Below are 21691 nucleotides of genomic sequence, written 5' to 3'. Positions count from 1 at the left end.
TTGGCCGAGATCAAAATCAAGTTCAAGTTCTTTAAGTTCAAAGTCGATTGAAAATGTAAGTGCCTCCTGTCCGCTGCTCACCAAGGAAATATTTAACGCGCTGAGTGGAGAAACGAGCTAGGGATCAAGTAGTTGGAAGATAGCTAAGGTAAGACTAGCACTTTTATATAATTTAGCTATACCAGTTATCTGAATAATACATCCGATTTGGCGAGACCATGTTTATAATGGACTCATAAATTCTACTTGGTTTGACCCAAAGTAACCCCTTAAATACCCCTTTAATTAAGGGATTTATTTACCCGGTGGGCGGTCAATGTTTGCGCTGATATTTGCCCACCATCACCACTTAGACTAATCGAAAGCCTCTAGTTTCGTCAACTCATCCAACTGGGTGTTGAAATAATCAGAGCTTTCTCTTACCTGAGGCTCCGTACCTCTAATTTCATTAGTCCGATATCGTCCGAATCATCTGATAATGTCTCTTTAATGTAATTAAAAGTTCGACACTCGCCTAGAAATATCTGCGTACTTTGAGTAGCCTTGCAGTTGGAATCCTTTGCTCGGCGAAAGCAGTTCGAAAATGGGCCTGCAGGAAGTTGAGTAAGTCTGGATTTACAGAGGCTTGGCATTATGCAAATTTTATCCGTCGAGTGGCGAAAATAAACAAACCATTAATTAGACAGTTCCAGTTAATGGGCTCGCGAAAGGGAGTCCCGGGTTCGATTCCCTCGGGCAGGGGCTATACTCGTCACTGTGGAGAATGACAAATGGCCATTGACTTGGTAGCCAGCCAAGGTATATTTACATACATGTAGATGGCTCAGTGCGTGCAAATTGGCCAAGGGTTCTAGAGTGCTTCTAGATTAGCTCTAGTTGCAGTTACGCTTCAGTTCTAGCCCGACACAGTTGTATCTCGTAACTCGTCCTCGCTCGTATCTCCTTTATCGGGCGATATCATGTGGCAGGCGGGTTATCTAAATTGGTTTGCTGTCGGTTTACGCGGTTTGCAAACCGTTTAACCCAATCAATATCTAATTAGTCCACTGATTGTCCCGCCCCATGATGTGTGATAAGTTGCGAAATACAACCGGGCCACTAACCACCGCGTACAGTCGCGACCAGCGGCCCTTTACGATTACAGCTACAGCGGCGGCCACGGATCGCAACCAGAGTGCCACGAGCACCAGCTCCAGCACCAGCTCCAGGATGCCCAAGCTCTACAACGGCGTCTACAGCGGCCAGTGCGGCGCCCTCTCCCCACCTGACCTCATGGAGGCCCAGCCGAAGCTGCTGCCCAAGCCAAGGAGCAACAGCAGCGGCAGCACCGGGCGGAACAGCAAGGTGGGTGGCTTCCAAATGATAGATGTATATTATATATTAGGTATATCTAAGTTTTAAAGGAACTTCTGTTGAAACTCGTTGTATAAAATTTAATTTTATAATTACCCAGCACATATAAGTAATTTATGACTTAACATAACTCAACTGGCTTAACAATTTTGCAGTACTGGATATTTTCAATGATAATCGAGCGCAGCGCGGGTCCCAAGCGGATGGAAATCGATGGCGATGATGCGGACACGCCGCTGGAGGCCATCCTGCCAGCCGAACCGCCGGCGGAGGTCTGCCTCTTGCGTGACAGCCCCTTCAGGATATTGCGGGTGAGTAGATCCCAAGGTTGGGGTCCATGCAGGTGCGGGCCGGCAATTCTCCAAAGTGAAGACCCGAGGCAATTCCCGCAGCGAGAGCCATGATAAATGCTACTCGATGTGCTCCTAGCCTCGTGCCTTGAATGTTCGAGATTATTCCATACAAATGTCAATAGGTTTTATACAAAGAGTCAGGCACTTTTATCCCATTTTTAAGGGATCTTAAGTTATTTAGTGCAATTATTTATAATAGGCAGTTTACAGACCTATAAAGAATATTTGTAACTAATAGTAATTGGCGCAACAAGTCCTTTGCACGCATTCAGCGCATGAGAAGAAAGATTGAAATTGAAACCAATGTTGTCGACTGACTGGCGAGTTCAACAAAATAACACGAAGCACATCCTTTTCCAAAAGGACCCGTGCCACACGCACCCGAAGCTGCCACCAGTTGGCTATAAAAGCGAGGCAACTTGGTCCGAGATTTCAGTCATTCAGCGACTCTTCCCGCGTGGACTCGACCTTCCTTTCCTCTGGCTATTTACTCTCCATCGAGCTTACCAAAAATCAAGTTAACTTGGCAAAAAATCAGTGGCACAGCAATTTTATTCAATACATTTGTGGCGGTTATCTAACTCAATCGAAATAGAATTGAAAAACATTCAAAAGAAAGTATATGCAGTAAAAAGTGAAGGCGACTTTACAAAATAACTTCATAAATTCAACAGTACAAATATAACATTAAATATACAAACTATTGCTCATTTCGAGATAACAACTGAACTTGTTATTTTATTAAGATTTATTATATATCAAAATATATTGAAAACAAAGCTATAAAGATTAAGCAAAAACAAAAAAATGTTTATTGGATAAAAAACTGAAATTTAAAAAACATACGCATATCAAAGCTAAACATTTTCTGATTAATGCAATCTAATTGAGTTTCGATCGGAATTAAAAGCCCAAACAAAATTACAGCAAAACAGAGCTAAATTCATGAGAAGAGGAGTAAATTTAAAAGTTCATATAACCAAACTACAAGTTTTCGCAACAGAAGCGCTATTTCTGGAATACAAAAAGCATTCAAATTGAATGTCCACTGGAATTAAAGCCCCATTCATTAAAAAAGGCACAAAGTCGAAGCGGAATTCAGAAGGCACAAGCCAAACGCATATGGAAATCATATCCGAAAAAATCCATAACAAGTCAAGGCTCTCTCGAAACTTCTCCCGATGCCAACGAAGCTGTAAGGACAATAAGAGTTAATCCACTAACTAAACACAAATGTAATTAAAGTCGACAATGATTTCGGGCGACAAGGAGACTCCTAAGGGGGAAGACTTCGCCAGTGCGCTGCGATTCTTGATGGGCGGCTGTGTCCGCGAATCGGAGATGACTGCAATGGCGCCGCTTAACCTGCCCAAAAAGTGGGCACGCATCCTGCGGATGTCCTCGGCGCCAAAGATACCAATCGTGGACTATCTGGAGGTAAAACTGCTGGCGGCGCACTCATTCAATTAGCCACGAGCGAGTCACAAAATTCGCTCTCTGGGGGCGAAAAGTTTCATTTCCCCCTTTAAAATTGATTCACAGAATTTTACTCGCGGACATTTCCAGAAAACGCAGTTCAATAAAGTGTTTTCAAATTCATTTTTTTTTATCAAGAAAACGGGAAAAGCAATAAGACAATCAAATTACTCAGTCGCCGGAAGGCGTTAATGTCCTAAACTCTATTGACATTTTGCAGTAGGACGATGTTTTGCACTTTCTCAGCTCTGCACTACGAAAGGCAAACAGAATGTTCTTAGCGAAAGTAAATGAAACTTTCGCCTTGAAACAGCAGAGCACCTTTATAATAAAAAAACTAAAGGGAAAATTAAATTGCATGCAAAAGAATTTTGTATTGTCATGACCTTTAGATTAATTGAGTGGAACGAATTCTACGACTCGGAATATTAGGTTTTTAATATTTATATTTTTAAATGTGTATTTTTGGAAGGTGCATTTAAAATTTAAATGGTAAAAATAGTTAATTCCTTTGAGTTAAGTATTTCTCTCAGTGCTGGCAGACCAAACAAAGCTTTGTTTTTTAATTGATGTTGCTGCAAAGTGAGAGACACCTGTTCTTCCTGTTTCAGGCGGCTGAGTCCGGAAACCTAGACGACTTCAAGCGACTCTTTATGGCGGACAACTCGCGCATTGCTTTAAAGGATGCGAAAGGACGAACGGCTGCTCATCAGGCGGCTGCCCGTAATAGGGTTAACATTTTGCGCTACATTCGCGACCAGAACGGCGGTAAGTGCGACGATAAAGCAATTAGGCAGGACTCCTCATCAAGCGTGATTTACAGACTTTAATGCGAAGGATAATGCCGGCAATACGCCGCTCCACATCGCCGTGGAGTGCGATGCCTACGACGCTCTGGACTATCTATTGTCCATGTAAGTGGCTTAACCATGGTTGACTTAGCCCGATTGAACTTACAAATATCTTTGCCGTCCTTTGCAATCCTTACAATCCTTACAGCCCAGTGGATACGGGAGTGCTGAACGAGAAGAAGCAGGCCCCAGTGCACCTGGCCACCGAGCTGAACAAGGTGAAGTCCCTGCGGGTGATGGGTCAGTACCGCAATGTCATCGATATCCAGCAGGGCGGCGAGCATGGACGCACTGCTCTGCACTTGGCCGCCATCTACGATCACGAGGAGTGCGCTCGCATCCTGGTAAGTGGTGTGAGTGCTTGCCAATCGTTTGATTTGATTACTTTTTACGTTCGGCCTTGCTTTTGTATTCACTCATGCATTTTATTTGCATTGCTTTGATTTATATTAAGTCATTAATCAACGCCGTCCTCTCGAAAAACACTCATCCGTACAAAAGTTTAATTTATCATAGAGAACATGAAAAATAAAGGTTTGTATGCTCAGTAGACTCAATTGTTTTGCCTGCTTTCATACTACCCCCAAATACTGAAGTGAATACTGTGTGTGTGTGTTCTACTGCTAGCATATTATATTAGACGCATTTATATTTGTTTACCATAACTCATCGTATCTTCCAGATAACTGAGTTCGATGCATGCCCACGTAAGCCCTGTAACAATGGTTATTATCCCATACACGAAGCGGCCAAGAATGCCAGCTCCAAGACAATGGAGGTCTTCTTCCAGGCAAGTAATTCTCTCCTTTCCCCAATTCGCACTATTCCTAGTTGCATGCTGCCACTATGTCATCTCATCCAGCTTTGATCTTCTTGTGGAAGCTATCCCCATTGGACATTGAACCGATTTGCTTGATTCCTTTTACATACCCCTCTTACTCAGCCCCATCACATCCTGAACTTTTGTGCACTCTTTACGGGTTTAAGTTTATTTTTATTTGGTTTTTGATTTTGCTTTGCTCCCTGATTGACGTTGCGTATACGCCGCGTTGTCAGCGTCCGCTTTAAAAAGTATCAAATTTGTTATGGGTCACTCTGGCTGTCGAGAGATGGAAGGACAATGGAATGCCATGTTTTCCACAAAATCTTAAGCTGTAGAAAAATATCAGATGTTGGATAACTCAGGCTGGGTCGGTCATTCACTTTGGCCAACAGTTTTCGGGTCGCTTTCAGCCATTTCCAGGATACGCCAAAGTTAAAGCTTTGTAGATAAAGATTTATATGTTATTTTTATAGATTTGCTTGAGTTGGTTTATTTAAAACCTAATCTTTAGTACAACTAATGTTCTACAGGTATAAGCACTATCACTTTATAGAAGTACTTGTTTAATGAATTGTTATTATTAATTAACCCTGCTTTTAAATGCTGACTTAAAACCTTTGAGGATTAGTACGAGAACGGTGACGCGAAGGACTATTCATTTTTTTTTGTACGGAAAAATCTCAGCAGGAATGAGTTTGTTTAATGTTTTCTTCTACTTTACAGTGGGGCGAGCAGCGCGGTTGCACCCGCGAGGAGATGATATCCTTCTACGACTCGGAGGGCAATGTGCCGCTCCACTCGGCTGTCCATGGTGGCGACATCAAGGCTGTGGAGCTCTGCCTCAAGTCCGGCGCCAAGATATCCACGCAGCAACACGATCTCTCGACGCCAGTGCACCTGGCTTGTGCCCAGGTGAGTGGATGCCTTGGATGCACAGGGAAATCCTTCAGCGGCGAACAACTGACAGGCTGCCAAGCAATTGAAAACTCTCAAATTTCCACGCGGAGTTAAGCAAACAAAGCGTTCTTGGCCAGTAAGCGAAAGGAAGGAAAACCGCATTAAAGCATATCCAATGGTTGGGTTTCCTTTCGTTTCCTTCGTTTCGCCTCGTGTCTTGGTGTCCTTAGTTGACTTTAATTTGACAAATTCTTATGCAAATTCACTAAGAAGAACGTGACTTTGTCGCTAACAAAACAAAGCACTTTTCATGTTGGGGAAATACATACTACGTATGAATGATTCCGACATGGTTTTCCATTTACATTGCCGCTTCTTGTTCCCTTCTTTCCTTTTAGGGAGCCATCGACATTGTGAAGCTCATGTTCGAGATGCAGCCGATGGAGAAGCGTCTCTGTCTGAGTTGCACGGACGTGCAGAAGATGACGCCGCTGCACTGCGCCTCCATGTTCGATCATCCGGACATCGTGTCCTATCTGGTGGCCGAGGGAGCTGACATCAATGCCCTGGACAAGGAGCACCGCTCTCCGTTGCTTCTGGCGGCATCGCGAAGCGGTTGGAAAACAGGTGAGGAAATTGTATAATGATTATTAAGAAAATAAGCAGAATACCTTTAACTCTTGCCTTCCAGTCCACCTGCTGATCCGCCTGGGGGCGTGCATTAGTGTCAAGGACGCCGCCGCCCGCAACGTGCTGCACTTCGTCATCATGAACGGCGGGCGGCTGACGGACTTCGCCGAGCAGGTGGCCAACTGCCAGACGCAGGCGCAGCTGAAGCTGCTGCTCAACGAGAAGGACAGCATGGGCTGCTCGCCGCTGCACTACGCCAGTCGGGATGGGCACATCCGGTCGCTGGAGAACCTCATTCGACTGGGCGCCTGCATCAATCTGAAGAACAACAACAACGAGAGTCCGCTGCACTTTGCCGCTCGCTACGGAAGGTACAACACGGTGCGGCAGCTCCTGGACTCCGAGAAGGGATCGTTCATCATCAACGAGAGTGATGGGGCAGGGATGACGCCACTGCACATATCCTCGCAGCAAGGACACACACGAGTGGTGCAGCTGCTGCTCAATCGAGGAGCCCTGCTCCATCGGGACCACACCGGACGCAATCCTCTCCAGCTGGCGGCCATGTCCGGATACACCGAGACCATCGAGCTGCTGCACTCGGTGCACTCGCATCTGCTCGATCAGGTGGACAAGGACGGGGTGAGTGCCAATACTTGGCAACTGGTTAATTAAGAATACCACTGAGAATGTCGAATCCCCTTCAGAACACCGCTCTCCACCTGGCCACCATGGAGAATAAGCCCCATGCGATCTCCGTGCTGATGTCTATGGGCTGCAAGCTGGTCTACAACGTTCTGGACATGAGTGCCATTGACTACGCCATCTACTACAAGTATCCGGAGGCAGCCCTGGCCATGGTGACCCACGAGGAGCGTGCCAACGAGGTGATGGCTCTGCGTTCGGACAAGCATCCGTGCGTCACCCTGGCGCTGATTGCCTCCATGCCCAAGGTATTCGAGGCGGTGCAGGACAAGTGCATCACCAAGGCCAACTGCAAGAAGGACTCGAAGAGCTTCTACGTAAGTTTGTCGTTTTCCCAGGGCCAAACCCCAATCACCAACTCATTCCATCGAAGCTAATCGATTTCTATTCGCCCCCATTGACATCGCCGTGACCAGATCAAGTACTCTTTCGCATTCTTGCAATGCCCCTTTATGTTTGCCAAGATCGATGAGAAAACCGGAGAGTCGATTACGACCGCCAGTCCCATTCCGTTGCCGGCTTTGAATGTAAGCGGAAACGGGAATCCTTCCCAGATCTGTTGCATGCGTGTTTTTCTCAGTGTTGCTCCTCCTTCCTGGCCTTGAAACATGATCTTGGGCTTACTGTAGGATGGGATGTTGCACATAATCAGTTATAGAATGAGGGTTAGCGGGCACATCATGATCCATTATCATCATAATAATGGTTAAGATCATACATCGATACTCATTCACTTGGTTACCATCCAGATAAAATATTCGTTCTGGCCCTACCAAAAGACACCCGAACAGATTGAGGCCAAGCGCAAAGAGTTCAATGACCCCAAGTGGCGACCCGCGCCTTTGGCCGTGGTGAACGTGAGTGTCCCCGAACTCTCTTAAAGATCACAGAGCTCTGCAATTGTGTATCGTCCCCCAAAATAACCCACTAACCCACTAAACCGACTCACTTTCCGGCTTTTGTATCTTGCATGTCGTGTGCGTGTTTATTCTACTGCATCCTTCACATTTCTGATACATGTTATCCTATAATCCCTCGATCAGACCATGGTTACCCATGGCAGGGTGGAGCTGCTGGCCCATCCGCTCAGCCAGAAGTATCTGCAGATGAAGTGGAACTCGTACGGCAAGTACTTTCACCTGGCCAACCTGCTGATCTACTCGATATTCCTGGTCTTTGTAACCATCTACTCCTCGCTGATGATGAACAACATTGAATTGAAGGCTGGCGACAACAAGACGATGAGTCAATACTGCAACATGGGGTGAGCTCAGATCCATGTTACCCAAAAACATATAATATCACCTCCATATTTCAGGTGGGAGCGGCTGACCATGAATCTCTCCCAGAACCCGTCGGTAGCATCCCAGATTCGTTTGGATTCCTGTGAAGAGCGCATCAATAGAACCACTGCAATACTTTTCTGTGCGGTGGTCATTGTGGTCTATATACTGCTCAACTCGATGCGGGAACTTATACAGATATACCAGCAGAAAGTGCACTATATCCTGGAGACGGTTAACTTGATATCCTGGGTGCTGTACATCTCGGCCTTGGTGATGGTAACGCCGGCATTTCAGCCGGATGGAGCAATCAATACCATCCATTACTCGGCCGCTTCAATCGCCGTGTTTCTGTCCTGGTTCCGCTTGCTGCTATTCCTGCAAAGATTCGACCAGGTCGGCATCTATGTGGTCATGTTCCTGGAGATTCTGCAGACGCTCATTAAAGTGCTGATGGTGTTCTCCATACTGATAATTGCCTTTGGCCTGGCTTTCTATATACTACTTTCGAAGGTAGGTGGTTTTCTATCGAACTTTCAAGTACTCATTTCCTACTTTTCCCTTAGATTATTGACCCCCAACCGAACCACTTGTCCTTCTCCAACATACCTATGTCCTTGCTGCGCACTTTCTCCATGATGCTGGGCGAGCTGGACTTTGTGGGTACCTATGTGAACACCTACTATCGGGACCAGCTGAAGGTGCCCATGACCTCGTTCTTGATTTTGAGTAAGTACCGCTTATGCCATTAGTTTTCCTTTAACACATATTGTGTGTTTGCTGCCAGGCGTTTTTATGATCCTTATGCCCATTCTCCTGATGAACTTGCTCATCGGTTTGGCCGTCGGCGATATCGAGTCAGTGCGTCGCAATGCCCAGCTCAAGAGGCTGGCCATGCAGGTGGTGCTCCACACAGAGCTGGAGAGGAAGTTGCCCCATGTCTGGCTGCAGCGAGTGGACAAGATGGAGCTCATCGAGTATCCCAATGAAACCAAGTGCAAGCTCGGCTTCTGCGATTTCATCCTGCGCAAGTGGTTCTCGAATCCGTTCACCGAGGATTGTAAGTTGTCTGGTAAAAGATCTGGTACTAGGTCCATCCAATACACTTCCTACTTCTATGCAGCTTCCATGGACGTCATATCCTTCGACAACAACGATGACTACATCAACGCGGAATTGGAACGGCAGCGGCGAAAGTTGCGCGACATTAGTCGAATGCTGGAGCAACAGCACCAGCTGGTGCGGCTTATTGTCCAGAAGATGGAGATCAAGACGGAGGCGGATGACGTGGACGAGGGTATATCGCCAAACGAGCTGCGCTCCGTAGTCGGCCTGAGATCGGCGGGCGGAAATCGATGGAACTCACCACGAGTCCGGAATAAACTAAGAGCCGCATTGAGCTTCAACAAGAGCATGTAGATCCCTTCGTTCGGCGGGACTCTCGGCATTATAAGAAAATCTGTGTATCGTCCTTAGTAGAAAATTGCACCTTTTTAAATGTATCTCTATGTGTGTGTAAATCGTTGTCCCACAGTGACGTGGCTCGTGTGTGTGTATGTGAAGATCGTAATGTGTGAGGTCCTAAAAGGAATAATACATCGAATTTATAGGCAAGGACCGTGGGCTGTTCTCGTAACTTGATTAAGCTGTGGATTTCAACAGATCTATTGTAGTTTTAAATGCAATTTGCAAAAGTGTGCATTGTTATTTGGATGTCTTTTAACAAGTATATAATAAAATCATATTAACCAGAAAAACAGTTTACATTTTGGAACACAGGATACACAGTCCTTAAGTCAAATACAAAATTCTTATTTATTTATGACAATGATAAATGGTAAAGTGACAATGTATGAGAGTAGAAATAACGATTGGCGATAAAGAGACATAAACTTATTCACTAAATATAAGATGTGCGATGAAGCGGGCGATCTACATGAATGTGATCTTTGTGCGTCCCATGTTGACCTGCCAGACATTGAGCTCCTCGTAGTCATCGATGCATTTGTCCACCTGGTCGGGCTTGAATCCTTTGGTTGTGCAGCGGTCCATGATGTCGGCGATTTTGACTGCCTTTCCAGAGCCAGCCAGTTCACGAACGATCGCAAAGATTCGATCCGAGGTGTTGGGAACACTGAAATTAAAAAATATCTGTAAGCAAAGGGATTTACCCACAACCTTTGCAAATACTTACTGTCCCTTTTGGTGCTCGTGGATTTGGTTGAGCGAGTCCTTGGACATCTCAAGCAGACGCAGTGCTTCAGCCACATCATCCTTTTCCACGCTATCCGATAGACGCAACCTAGCCAAAGCGGTGGACAGTCGCAGGATTCCCAACAAGTTACGGGCCGAGGTGAAGGTCATATCCTTCTGGTTGCGCGCCTCCCGACGCAGCTCCACATAAGCGCCCACAATGTAGTCGGTGAGCTCATCCGGAATGGTTGGATTCTTGCGCTTGCACAGGTTGATGTAGCGCCGCATAAGATTCATATCCAGAGCCTTGACTCGAGTGGGAGGCTGTTTGCTGTGACTGTGCACATAGGTGATGTGCTTGGCCAATCGCAAATCATTGTCACGATCCGGTTTATCCTGGATGAGCCACAGCAGATCGAAACGCGAGAGCAGGGCCGCAGGAAGCTGAATGTTCTGCTCCACGGTGCGACGAGGATTGTAGCGTCCAAAAGCGGGATTAGCAGCGGCCAGGATGGAAACGCGTGCGTTTAGGGTCGTCATGATGCCTGCCTTGGCTATCGAAATGGTCTGCTGTTCCATCACCTCGTGAATGGCCGTACGATCCTGATCCGCCATCTTGTCGAACTCATCAATGCAGCAGACTCCCTGATCGGCCAGCACAAGAGCTCCTCCCTCCAATGTCATCTCGCCTGTGAGGGGATCCTTCATCACTGCAGCCGTGAGACCCACCCCCGAGGAACCGCGTCCTGTGGTGTACTGCGATCGCACAGCCAATCGGCTAATGTAGCCCAGCAGCTGCGACTTGGCCACACCGGGATCTCCCATGAGGCAGATGTTGATGTTGCCACGAATCTTCATGCCATCGGGACGTTTGTCAACTCCTCCGACTAAAAGGAGCAGCAGTGCTTTCTTCACATCCAGATGGCCATAGATTTCGGGAGCCAAGCTGGTGGCCAGGCGCTCGTAGAAGTCATCCTGGGCCAATTCTTCCAGCTCTTCCGGAGTCAGCTCGGCATCTTTGTCCGAGATCTCGTCGTTCTTGTTGATACAGATGATGCGCTATTGGGAAAGTAACAATAGATTAACCAATTTTCTAAATTTTTTGAATTTCAATAAGGTAACTTACGTGAGCTTGGAGGAATGTCTCTGAGAGCAGACCTTGAATCATTTGAGCGAATCCGGTGCGCATCAGCGGCAAGAACACTCCAGAGACCACAATGTGATCTCCAGGCTGGGCCATTCGAGTGACCTCACCCCTGCACATGATGGTCATGCTGCGCGGAATGTGGCCCACGGGCACCTGGTCGCTGTGCTCCTGCATCTTGACCTCCTGGAACTTGACGAACTTGGAGCCACGGGTTTGCAAATACAGCCGTCCTCCTGCCTTGTTCACTCGGCAATCATCCGAAGGACAATCGTGCACGGGCGTGAAGGATAGCGAGTTGACTGGCTGATACGTCTCCGAGCCACAGCGATCGCATGTGTAGGTGGCCACCACCATCATGGGCTTGACCTCTGTGCAGCGTGTAACGATGCCACGAACGGTGACCAGTTTGCCAATATGCTGGGCCTTCACCTCGCGAATAGAGTGCGCCTTCTCCGTGGACAGGGGTTTGAAGCCCACCTCGCTAAAAGAAACGAAAAATTTAGTTAAATTTGCGGGAAAATTGCGAAATAGAAACACTTACAATCGCTTCATCAGCTCCGAGGGGAAGGAGTTGCGCTCATCGCGCTGTTCCATGGGATTCCGGGTGCGGGACTCCATCATCAGGCGGTGCTCGATGTACACATCCAAGGCGTCCTTCGCGTGGACCTCCTGCTGTTTGTAGCTGGGCAGGAGTTCAGCAATCACATCGCTGAATATGGCCGTGTATCGCCGGCAATTGTCGACCACCGCTTCTGCGAGACTTTCGTTGAATTCGGTCAGATCATCCAGATCGATGGTGATCAGTACTTGCTCCCGATGGGCCAGCTTCACCAGCTGGGATCCGTAGACGAACTCCTTTTTGCCATCATCGTCGCACTTGCAGAACTCCGACAAGAAGGTCTTGATAGATTCTGCAAATCAACAAACATTGGATGCGTGATGCCTCGTCGAGATTAAGACAGCTTTTCACTTACCGCGGTCTTGGGCATAATCTCGTCGAGCCATTTTGCGCTTGCTTCTATTGTGCTTTCAACAATGGACCACAAATTGAGGACAGCTGCTTGCCAAAGGTGTTTTTTGGGACGCTGTTTGCTGGGAAATGCGGGGAAAATAATGAAAATGTAAACGCTTCCCGCCAAAAACGCGTTTGATTAGAGATGGAACTATAGTTAGAGATGTGAGTAATATTTGAAAGTAGCAATATATCGTTATTTTTCTAAAGAAATACATATGTAGAATGTATATTTTTGTATGTAGCAGTTCTATATAATCCTATGTAGATATAAAACAACTATTAATTAATAAAAACCGTTTTATTACAGAAATATTAAAAGAAAAAACGGTGATCTTAGATGTCTGGCATTTATTTTGTTCTACATGTCAAGCAACCGCGGGTATTGTGTAGAATATTTTCATACATTCCGAAGCTGCTATTCTGTTTTCTACATATGTCAGGAGTTGCCACTCCGATTTCTACATATGTGTATTTGTTTCTAGTCAACAGTGCTGCGTTTGTTTGATGACGTTGCCACCTGCTTGCATAAATAAAACGCGCGCAATTCGAATTTCAAATATTGACGTTTATTCAGGTTTTAAATGAAATTTACAAAAGTTCTCATTTTCGCTTGTCTGCCTGTTACACTCATAGCACTATTGCGTATCGCTTTCAATAAACTTGTTGGACTTGCGTTTCTTGTTTCATAATTATTTATTGGTTTTTAGGCATCTAAAAGTAGTACAATTATTTTTAGTGCAATTTTCGATTCGCATTCGTTATCTCCAAATAGATTTACAACGATTGATTTTTTTTCGCACATTGCGGCTGCTTTTGCGGTATACATAAGTTACAATTTAATATGTTGCGTTTACGTTTAACTTAAATATTATTAATCACATGCAATAGTTAAATAATAATGATACAAATAATAATTATACATAGTTCAACCAGCGCGCCGGCACACCACGATCTAATTTCGATCGGATCGAAGTGTATATAGTGCGATATATGCAAGTATATGCCAATTTGTGTGCGGCGGCAATTGGCGATTCCTTTGTTAATTTGCTACTAACTAAATTTGTTGTTTTCGTTCAACTGTTTGCTTTTTACACATTACGCGCTAATCGTTACGTTTACGCACTAGCATATAATTACGATTTAATTAGTTAATTCATTTATGTGTATATATATATATATAGACTTCATTCTTATCGCTGGCGCCATACTCGTATTAATGCATATTTCATATTCATTTGTATATATATATTTACTTGTTGTTTTTAGAGTGCCGCCAGCGCTGCTCTCTGGATTTGATTCAGCAGCGCTCTGCCCCACTGTAAAGTATCCGTAAGATTGCAACATTAGTTTCGATTGAAATTGCATATTTGCGAACTGTGATTTGTGCGCTGAACTCTACATTTTCTGAATTCTCTGCGTTTTCTGCACTCTCTCCCCAAGAAGAAATCCAAGTGCTCTGTAAACTCTAATTAGCTGAATGCATTTTATGACATTTTCCATTTTACGCCAAGGTCGTCTTCCCTCTTTGTTCATATAATTTAAGTAATGCTACATATAATTATACGTATATATATCAATAGATTTTCATCGATTTTCCTTCGTTTTTCGTTTTGTTTGCGTATAAAGCTGTAAGTCTTCTAGTTTTTCCGTGCGTTTACTCAACTAAATTCCATTCGTATGCATTTCGCGTCGATTGCCCAATTGATCAATTTCTAAATGGTTTCGCTCGCATTCGTCGTTCAGTTCGAAAGGTGTAGACAACAATAATTTCGCTTTAGTTTAACATTCACTGAGCTACAGCTAACAGATTTATATCCTTTACGTATATATACTATTTGTGTGATCGCCCCAAAAAAACTAGCCATTGAATGTGGTGCCACGCCTCTCAGATTTCAGATTTCTTGTTTCTCGCATCTATGTATATAACTTGTGTAATTACACCGAAAAGGAACAACTTGCTTTGAACATTGAGCTTTGTGTACTGCACGCTATATACGCGTATATATTAACATGTATCTGAACAAACGGCACACTCTATGGAGAGGGATTCTGCTTGATGCCGAGCCTATTTAGTTTAATTTTCGTTTATAGTTAGTTGTGTTTAGCAATTGCTCGATTCGTATGCAAATATCCAACGCATTTATATGGCACACAAGTCTAGTTGGATTCGGCATGGAAATTCGATGAGCTTCAAATTTGGAAAAGCTAGAAGGAGAGGTGCGCTCCAAGGGTTTCAAGTTTCAAGGGTATCAAGTTTCAAGTTTCGCTGCTGCTGGTTGTGTGTAAGTTGTTAGTCGATTGCTAGATGAATGCGCTTAGGGCCTATAAATTACTTGTAACAACTTAAGAATTACACAAATAATAATAATAATGATAATAGTTATTAATTCATGATTTAACTCGATTCGTGTGCATCTGCTGTTGCTCTTCTTGTGGTTACATCATTCACCGCCCTCGCACAGTGGGGCGCATTGCGTTTTTTGTGTTCACTCCCTCGACTGGGGGCAGCATCCTTAACTACAACTACTAAAGAGCATTGTGACTAGAGCGAGGAGCATCCACGTCGCGGTGGCCTCCAGTGGGTTGGACCCACTAGGCTTGCCGCTGTCCCGCGACTCCACTTCGTTGGTGGTGGTGCCTTCGGATTCCTCGATGGGCGTGTGGGGTCCTGCAAAAGAAAAGAAGAGATATTTTAAGTAGGATGTCTTTTACTTAAGGAATCGATCATGAATCATCGATCAGAATAGTCTAACAATCTATTGAAGATTTCTAGCAACTTACCATCGCCGGAACCATCTCCGGAACCATGGGCGCCTCCGTACTCCTCCTCATCGTCGCCAATCTGGCCCTCGCCGCCGCCGGAGCCCTCACCCATGTCATTCTGGATGTCGTGCGACGCCTGTATGCTGTTGGAAGGTGCCTGTTGAGGAATATACCAATATGAATCCAGTTCCCATGTGACCAAATGGTAGTCCAAACTTACCGCAGCTCCAATGCTCTTGCGGATCTTGATGAGTTTGTCGACCAGCTCGTTCAGCTCGCCGGTCTGTGCCTTCGCATCGAAGGGCACCTCGGGATTGTAACGCTGGCTATCAGTTCCCGGATTGATCAGCAGCTGGGTGTAGTCCCCGAAACGATCGCCTGTCCAGCAGGAGTGATCCTCGCGAGAGTGCTGCTCGTCACAGAAGCTGATGAATGAAAATGTGTTGTGGGCTCAGTAAGCTTGTTTTTTTCAATTCACCATTTCGTTGTTTTAATATACCCCCAAAAACCACTATTGTATACTGAATAAAATAAAAATAAACAAAATGTTTAAGGAGCTTGTACTGTGGATGCATCGTCTGGCCCACGACTTTTGTTTGGCCCGCCCAATTGCACCGATACCTCGACATGTAAGTTTGAAAACAACATAAATATATTCCATTGATATCCAATTTTTAAATTCCATTTTCAGGGCTGTCGTGTGCCAGTTAAGAATGGATTCTTCGCCAACTTGATTTTCTTTGTGGCCATTGTGACGCCGCTGTACTTTTGCCTGCTGAAGGACGTGATCGCCATGATCACTAAGCCCAAGAAGCCCTAATCTTCGCCAGAACCCTTTCCCTTTTTAAGTCATAGTTTGGTCAGTCAATGTAGTGTAGCTAGTTGAAATCCGCACCCAATCAATACAGTTTGTGGCATCGTCTCAATACTCACTTGTCCACGATGGTCGTGTAGAACTCCTTGCTCTTGTCGATGGTGGACAGGAAGAGGACCATGCCCGGGTCCGGGTCAGTGGCCCACTTCACGTTGTTCTTGTGGGGCGGTGGCCGCGCATCCGGCTCTCCGGACGAGTAGGGCGTCAGGCTGGGCGTGCCACACGTCTTCTTAACCTGCAAGACAATGGGGAAATAGGGGGAATGTTAGCCATGTGGAGCTACGGTTTAGGGGGCTCCACTTCCACTTGCTAATCGCCGCCGCTCATGCAAGGCACACGTGCCTCCCCGCCTCCCATCCTGACCCATTATTAAGCTGACCAGGTGCTCATCGCCCTGCATGTAAATTGCCACTTTCTGGTGGCGAAGGGACTAAGTTGAACTGAATTTAGCATTTTAAATTCCCAGCAACATGCCAATCGTGCGAAGGGGCATCAATTGGATGTCATGTGCATGTTTAACAAGATCTCGAAATGCCAAAGATACTTTTTAGAGACTGCTACTGCAAACTCGAAGGCCGGAACTGAATTCCGATTCATTAAATTCATTTAAAATGTTCATAAATTAACTGGCAATTAAACCATTAAACGATCGTGCGTCCTTGGAACGCCATTTAGCGAAATCGATCGCATCTTCAGATAGATGTCTGAAAATCAGAGCTGTGTCCTTGAAATATTTTGCACTCATACAGCCTATATGTTTATGCAATAAGAGCTAATGCGATTTAAAGTGAATGTATTTAAAGCAAAATAGGTTACTTAATGAATTAATTATGTACGCAAGTCGATTTAAGCACCGCTTATATTCAATTCATTCATGTAGTTTGTTTAAAAGGATTTACTCACCTTTTGCTCCAGTTCAGGTCCATTGTGCATGGCGGCCATGATTGCATCGGAGAAATAGTTCTGCAGGTGCTTGATGACGTTGATGATGCCGCTGTCCGAGAGAATGTGGGTGGTGACCAGGTTGTTCAGGGCGTCCACTACTCCCGACCAGGGACTGTCCAGTAGACCAGCGTATTCCGCCGAGCAGCCGCTGAAGATCATAAGACAAATGCATATTAAAGTTTGGAAAACATATTTAAGTAGCTTGGAATAAGGTTAAGAAGTCTTAAGCCATCGAAAGTCCATTTCGTATTCCAACTTACCGCATCACGTTCTTGCAGTAGCCGTAGCACAACTTCGTTTCGCTCCTGCCACTCGAGTGGTGTCCATTGCAGTTGGGGCAGTAGTGCATCTTGAGGAGATGCAGCTTGCACGTGTCCGTCAGTTGCTCGCCATAAAGGGCATCCGCCTCGCTGAGGACCTCGGCTGCCTGGAGCAGGGCGTTCATGAAGACATTGGACATGTGGACACTCTTGCCCAGGCTGGACTGCACTTGCTGGGGAATATCGCCGAATGGATGCATCTCGTCGAAGTTGTGCTGCAGACAGTTGACGTAGTCCTCGTGCAGGTCACCCAGATTGTTCTTGGACAGATGGACCATCTGGTGGTAGGCCACGGGGAACAGCTGAACAAAGAACCGCTTCACAGCCTCCTCCAAGTTGCTCTGCACACTTCCGATTCCTCGCCTGCCCAGCTGCCCATTGCTGTTCGTATAGTTGGAGGTGTAAATCAGATGGCTAAATAGGAAATTACTCAATTAGATTAGAAGTTCTGTACTTTAATTAATTAAATATAGCTAGTTGGTAGTTTTATGCGAGTAAATACGACCACTTACTTCATGATTTCGGTGTACAGTTGATGGATCATCATCCGCGATGGAGGCACCATGCGGGTATAAACCTTGGAGAAGAGCGAGTGGGTCATGTTCTCCGAAATCTGCGCCAATTCCACGACGTGACCTGCCGCAATGAAATCAGAGAGAAGGGCATCCATGAATGTGTTGTTAAGGTTATTGTTACGAGTATTCCTAGCGAAATTTAATCACTTTGCCGCTAAAGTTTCCCCTGCTGGGATTTGTGGCAACTTCTGCCCTAATGGACGACTGGCTGGGACTTCCGCCCACTTGGAGAGAGGAATTGTTGCCATTGCTCTTTATTTCTGGGCCGGAGTAAGCTTTTAGTTAATGAAATACAATTTAATGCGGCTCTTATCCTGGCCACGTAAAGTAAAATATGAATAAAGTTGGGCAAATAAATGCGGAAGTTCACTTATATAAAGAGATAACATAACTGGCATTGCTACGTTCAGAAAAGGGTAAAGTGTATACATTATTTAGAACTATAACATTTGTATACGCTGTATATATTGGTGTGCTTCAGATATGTGTTTCATTAGAGCCCCCTTTTAATTACCACTTATCGACTGCTATCTATAATCTGTCAATCATTTGGCGAATCAGGCGGTACAGGTTGTTAAGTTCTCTTTATACTCAGACACTAATCACAGAGCTGAGCGTAAGAAAAAGCAAAAACCAAATGTGACACAACGTTATCTGTCAAGGTGTCAGCGGCAGTTGTGCGAATTGATTTGGATACACAGATTGGCTATCGATACTCAGAGATACAAAAGGCAAGCTCGGATACACAGATACACAGATACACTCCTCTGGCAGCCTGTCATTAGCGCAGATTACAAATGGCCAAGGCCAGATATCGGTCTTTATATCCAGACGAGTGAGGGGGTTATCTGTTTAGCATCGGGGTAAACTGTCAAATCGGCGTGTGATTTCTCACACACCGAAGCTTTGCGAGGAACAACAACACACACAGGGACCCGCCTTCTTTTGGCCCCTGACAAATTCTAAATTGCAATATGCTGTCTTGTATATCGTTTTCAAACGAAAGTGTCAATCTTTCTGTTAATTGGCAACAAAAGAATGGAGAGACCAGAACAACTGAATACACACATTTCGACAGGGCCAAAGTGTTTCCAGATTTGTTCTCTGATTTTCTTTCATGTTCTGTATGTTCTGTATGTTCTGCGGCTCATTTTGATTTCGATGTTGGAGCATTTCCGTTCTCAGCGTTTGAATAAGTCTTTGTGTCTGGTTGTTTGGATGTCCGCTTGTCTGGTTGTCTGGTTTTTGGGCTTGGCTTGGAGCCGCTGTGTCGATGTGTCAGATTCTTGGGGTCTCGGCTCTGCATTTATCGGCTAATGGCCTTTGATGCGTCATCCCGGGCGAGCGGCGTTTACCCTTTTTAATTAGCAAAACTTACGAGTTCGGACTCCGCTATTTGGGAAACCCAATCGTTCAGCAGAGGATCATCAATTTGGCGGGGTTTCACATCAAAATAGTTTAAAGTGAGACAGATCAAGGGTAGCTCTTAGAGATCACATAAAAATATTTACCCATATTCAAAATATAATTTTAGATTGAAATACCCTTGAAATATTCAGCTTGCCTATAAAATATTTATGAGTGCTATAGTGATTTATGGCTACTGATATGCTCAATTGATTTTATGTTTTTTATAGATATGGGAATTATGATTAATTCTATCCTACTTTCATTTCTATTTTAACTGCTTGCTAAGGGAACTAAAAACCATTTAACATTAATTATGTGTTATATTTATTTATTTAAAGGTATGGGAAAGAGCGAACCATCTGCTGGCATCGCTAATCGCTCGGCAATTGCACAGGATGCGATAAACAATACCAGGCAATTGATTTAACGCGTTTGCGATACACAACAACCATAATAACGTCGGATACCAGATAGATAGAGAGATGGATAGAGATCCACAGGGGGGATTCACAGGGGGAGTGGGGATGGAATGGGGAGCTCGCACATCCTGTCGCTAATCTCATTGACGTGGCACAGTTAAAATGGAGCGACGACTAGCGGAAACATTTAATTATTAACACGCCGCGTCGAACGTGTTGACGCGCTGGGATATACCAGTAAACGCGTATATACTCGTATATTCTCACACTGGCGACATGGGGATCCCAGCTCGATTGGCTCATTAAATCGGAAAGGGTCGCGAGAAGGGGCTCCAAATGAGCCATTAATGGGGAGCTGGAACTGCTGGAGCTGCTGGAGAGGAAGTGCGGATGCAGACGATGCAACAATTACATGATTGACATGCCCAAAATAGCTTCTATTGATTGCAAATGTATCTATCTATTCATGGCAGCCTAGGCAATTTCCCCTATCCGGATTCCCAGACTCCTTGCGATGGATATTCGTTGCAGTGGCATTTCCTACGACTGCAATGTGTAATTGCAATTTTAATGAACTCACTGCGAGCTCAATTGTCATGGGGAAAATGCTGAAAGCAGCCAACGCTGCGTATGCTTGATATGCATTATTGCAGCTGCTTTTGTTGGCTTAATACGCTCAATTAGGTTTGGGACCCACAGAGAAACACAGAGCCGCCTCAAATGCTATGCATTTGTATCTTTGTATCTTTGTATCGCATAAATTGTTAACTCAGCACTTCACCTGCGGGCACACACAAAACTTCATATATGCAATTTGCTGGACTTTTGCTGGTTTCTGCAACTAATTGCAATTTCTGTCCGGCTCTATCTCGCCATCTCTCTCCCTCCTTGTGCCCTCTCACTCCCACACTTGCACTCGCACCTTTGACAATTAACCGAGGGAATTTTTATTGTGGCTGCCAGGAGTTTACCCGTATCTATGCTCGACCAGCAATCAAATCTAAAGCAGGCCAAATGGCTTTCCCAATGAAACATGAAAATTTCATTAAGCTCGGGCACTCTCTTCTATTTTTTTTCTTTCGTTTTTTTGTGTGCTTTTTAAAGACCTTCCGGGTGGGAGGAAAATGGCAAAGGGATTCACGCTCGTCACACATGGAAAGTCGCACTAATGGGCAAACAGACAATGAAATTGAATTAGACAACAAAGTGCGGCCAGTATAGTTCAGGTGGTAGAGGAGAGGGAAAAGGGCTCCTCGGACTCTCAGGGCAAAACGAAGACCAAGCCCGTGAGCAGACACTAAATATCCATTCTTATGAATGGGAAGTTTGGGACTTACACCGGGAGAAAGTTAACAAAAGTTAGATAAAGTTAAGTAGTTATGTATAAACGAAGTAGGCACAGCTTCAAAGAGATTTAATAAATTTTTCTTTTAGCCGGTTAAAATCAATAAATATATAAATAAGTATAGATACGATATGGTATTTTTCCAAAAAGTTTCAGTGTTTTGCTTAGCTATGCGCAAAGAGTAAATATCGGAAAAGACAGCGACTTTGGCGTCCCTGGCTTCATTGCTTCATTAGAATTCGGCGGCTGGCTGGCAGGAGCGAGATTAGCATGCCAAGTTCCAGGGAGCGACCGGTTTGGGATTCGCCTTCGGG

At 45.0% G+C, this 21691-nt stretch overlaps 4 protein-coding genes across 6 annotated transcripts in view; 2 read left to right on the top strand and 2 right to left on the bottom strand.

The window, feature by feature from the left end:
• Positions 1–23: 23 nt before the first annotated feature.
• On the top strand, positions 24–10099 carry LOC122618550 (transient receptor potential cation channel subfamily A member 1). Of its 3 annotated transcripts, XM_043795074.1 has the most exons (18): positions 24–148; positions 1116–1344; positions 1509–1664; positions 2952–3143; positions 3794–3950; positions 4006–4096; positions 4182–4377; positions 4716–4823; positions 5580–5768; positions 6152–6380; positions 6445–7025; positions 7091–7405; positions 7505–7615; positions 8132–8352; positions 8407–8884; positions 8938–9100; positions 9159–9431; positions 9495–10037. In XM_043795074.1, the coding sequence occupies exons 2-18, from the start codon at positions 1210–1212 to the stop codon at positions 9788–9790; spliced, it is 3891 nt and encodes a 1296-aa protein (XP_043651009.1). In that variant the 5' UTR covers positions 24–148; positions 1116–1209; the 3' UTR covers positions 9791–10037. The 3 variants fall into 3 exon arrangements, with proteins under 3 accessions (XP_043651009.1, XP_043651011.1, XP_043651010.1); XM_043795076.1 differs by lacking the exons at positions 24–148; positions 2952–3143 and having other exon boundaries at positions 1195–1344; XM_043795075.1 differs by lacking the exons at positions 24–148; positions 1116–1344; positions 1509–1664; positions 7505–7615 and adding an exon at positions 7838–7945 and having other exon boundaries at positions 2958–3143; positions 9495–10099.
• A 68-nt stretch (positions 10100–10167) lies between these two features.
• LOC122618551 (DNA replication licensing factor Mcm7) lies at positions 10168–12866 on the bottom strand. The gene is made up of 5 exons (XM_043795077.1): positions 12686–12866; positions 12253–12622; positions 11691–12192; positions 10566–11623; positions 10168–10505 (listed from the first exon to the last, which is right to left on the bottom strand). Exons 1-5 carry the CDS (start codon positions 12714–12716, stop codon positions 10304–10306), a joined length of 2163 nt encoding a protein of 720 aa, XP_043651012.1. The 5' UTR covers positions 12717–12866; the 3' UTR covers positions 10168–10303.
• A 404-nt stretch (positions 12867–13270) lies between these two features.
• LOC122615881 (division abnormally delayed protein) overlaps positions 13271–21691 on the bottom strand; it is a 64654-nt gene continuing 56233 nt past the window's right edge. Inside the window, exons 3-9 of the mRNA XM_043791047.1 lie at positions 18141–18264; positions 17569–18042; positions 17267–17456; positions 16423–16598; positions 15710–15914; positions 15508–15646; positions 13271–15394 (exon numbers count right to left, since the gene is read on the bottom strand). Coding sequence (XP_043646982.1) covers positions 15240–15394; positions 15508–15646; positions 15710–15914; positions 16423–16598; positions 17267–17456; positions 17569–18042; positions 18141–18264 — 1463 coding nt within the window. The 3' untranslated portion in view covers positions 13271–15239. The remainder of the gene's footprint in view (positions 15395–15507; positions 15647–15709; positions 15915–16422; positions 16599–17266; positions 17457–17568; positions 18043–18140; positions 18265–21691) is intronic.
• On the top strand, positions 15959–16415 carry LOC122615882. Its single transcript, XM_043791048.1, has 2 exons — positions 15959–16118; positions 16181–16415. Exons 1-2 carry the CDS (start codon positions 16035–16037, stop codon positions 16307–16309), a joined length of 213 nt encoding a protein of 70 aa, XP_043646983.1. The 5' UTR covers positions 15959–16034; the 3' UTR covers positions 16310–16415.

Source organism: Drosophila teissieri, chromosome 3L (genome assembly GCF_016746235.2).
Source record: "Drosophila teissieri strain GT53w chromosome 3L, Prin_Dtei_1.1, whole genome shotgun sequence".
NCBI lineage: Eukaryota > Metazoa > Arthropoda > Insecta > Diptera > Drosophilidae > Drosophila > Drosophila teissieri.
The sequence above is the reverse complement of the archived record's forward strand: the minus strand, read 5'-3'. Positions and strand labels throughout refer to the sequence as shown.

Excerpts from the sequence above, each read along its gene's own strand:
- LOC122618550 (XM_043795074.1), top strand. The coding sequence starts at position 1,210 with ATGCCCAAGCTCTACAACGGCGTCTACAGCGGCCAGTGCGGCGCCCTC. Across the intron at positions 8,353-8,406 it reads AGTCAATACTGCAACATGGG|GTGGGAGCGGCTGACCATGA; the intron begins GTGAGCTCAGAT and ends TCCATATTTCAG. Across the intron at positions 8,885-8,937 it reads TCTATATACTACTTTCGAAG|ATTATTGACCCCCAACCGAA; the intron begins GTAGGTGGTTTT and ends CTTTTCCCTTAG.
- LOC122618551 (XM_043795077.1), bottom strand. The coding sequence starts at position 12,716 with ATGGCTCGACGAGATTATGCCCAAGACCGCG. Across the intron at positions 12,623-12,685 it reads AGATTATGCCCAAGACCGCG|AATCTATCAAGACCTTCTTG; the intron begins GTAAGTGAAAAG and ends GTTGATTTGCAG. Across the intron at positions 12,193-12,252 it reads TCGGAGCTGATGAAGCGATT|CGAGGTGGGCTTCAAACCCC; the intron begins GTAAGTGTTTCT and ends CGTTTCTTTTAG.
- LOC122615882 (XM_043791048.1), top strand. The coding sequence starts at position 16,035 with ATGTTTAAGGAGCTTGTACTGTGGATGCATCGTCTGGCCCACGACTTT. Across the intron at positions 16,119-16,180 it reads TTGCACCGATACCTCGACAT|GGCTGTCGTGTGCCAGTTAA; the intron begins GTAAGTTTGAAA and ends TTCCATTTTCAG.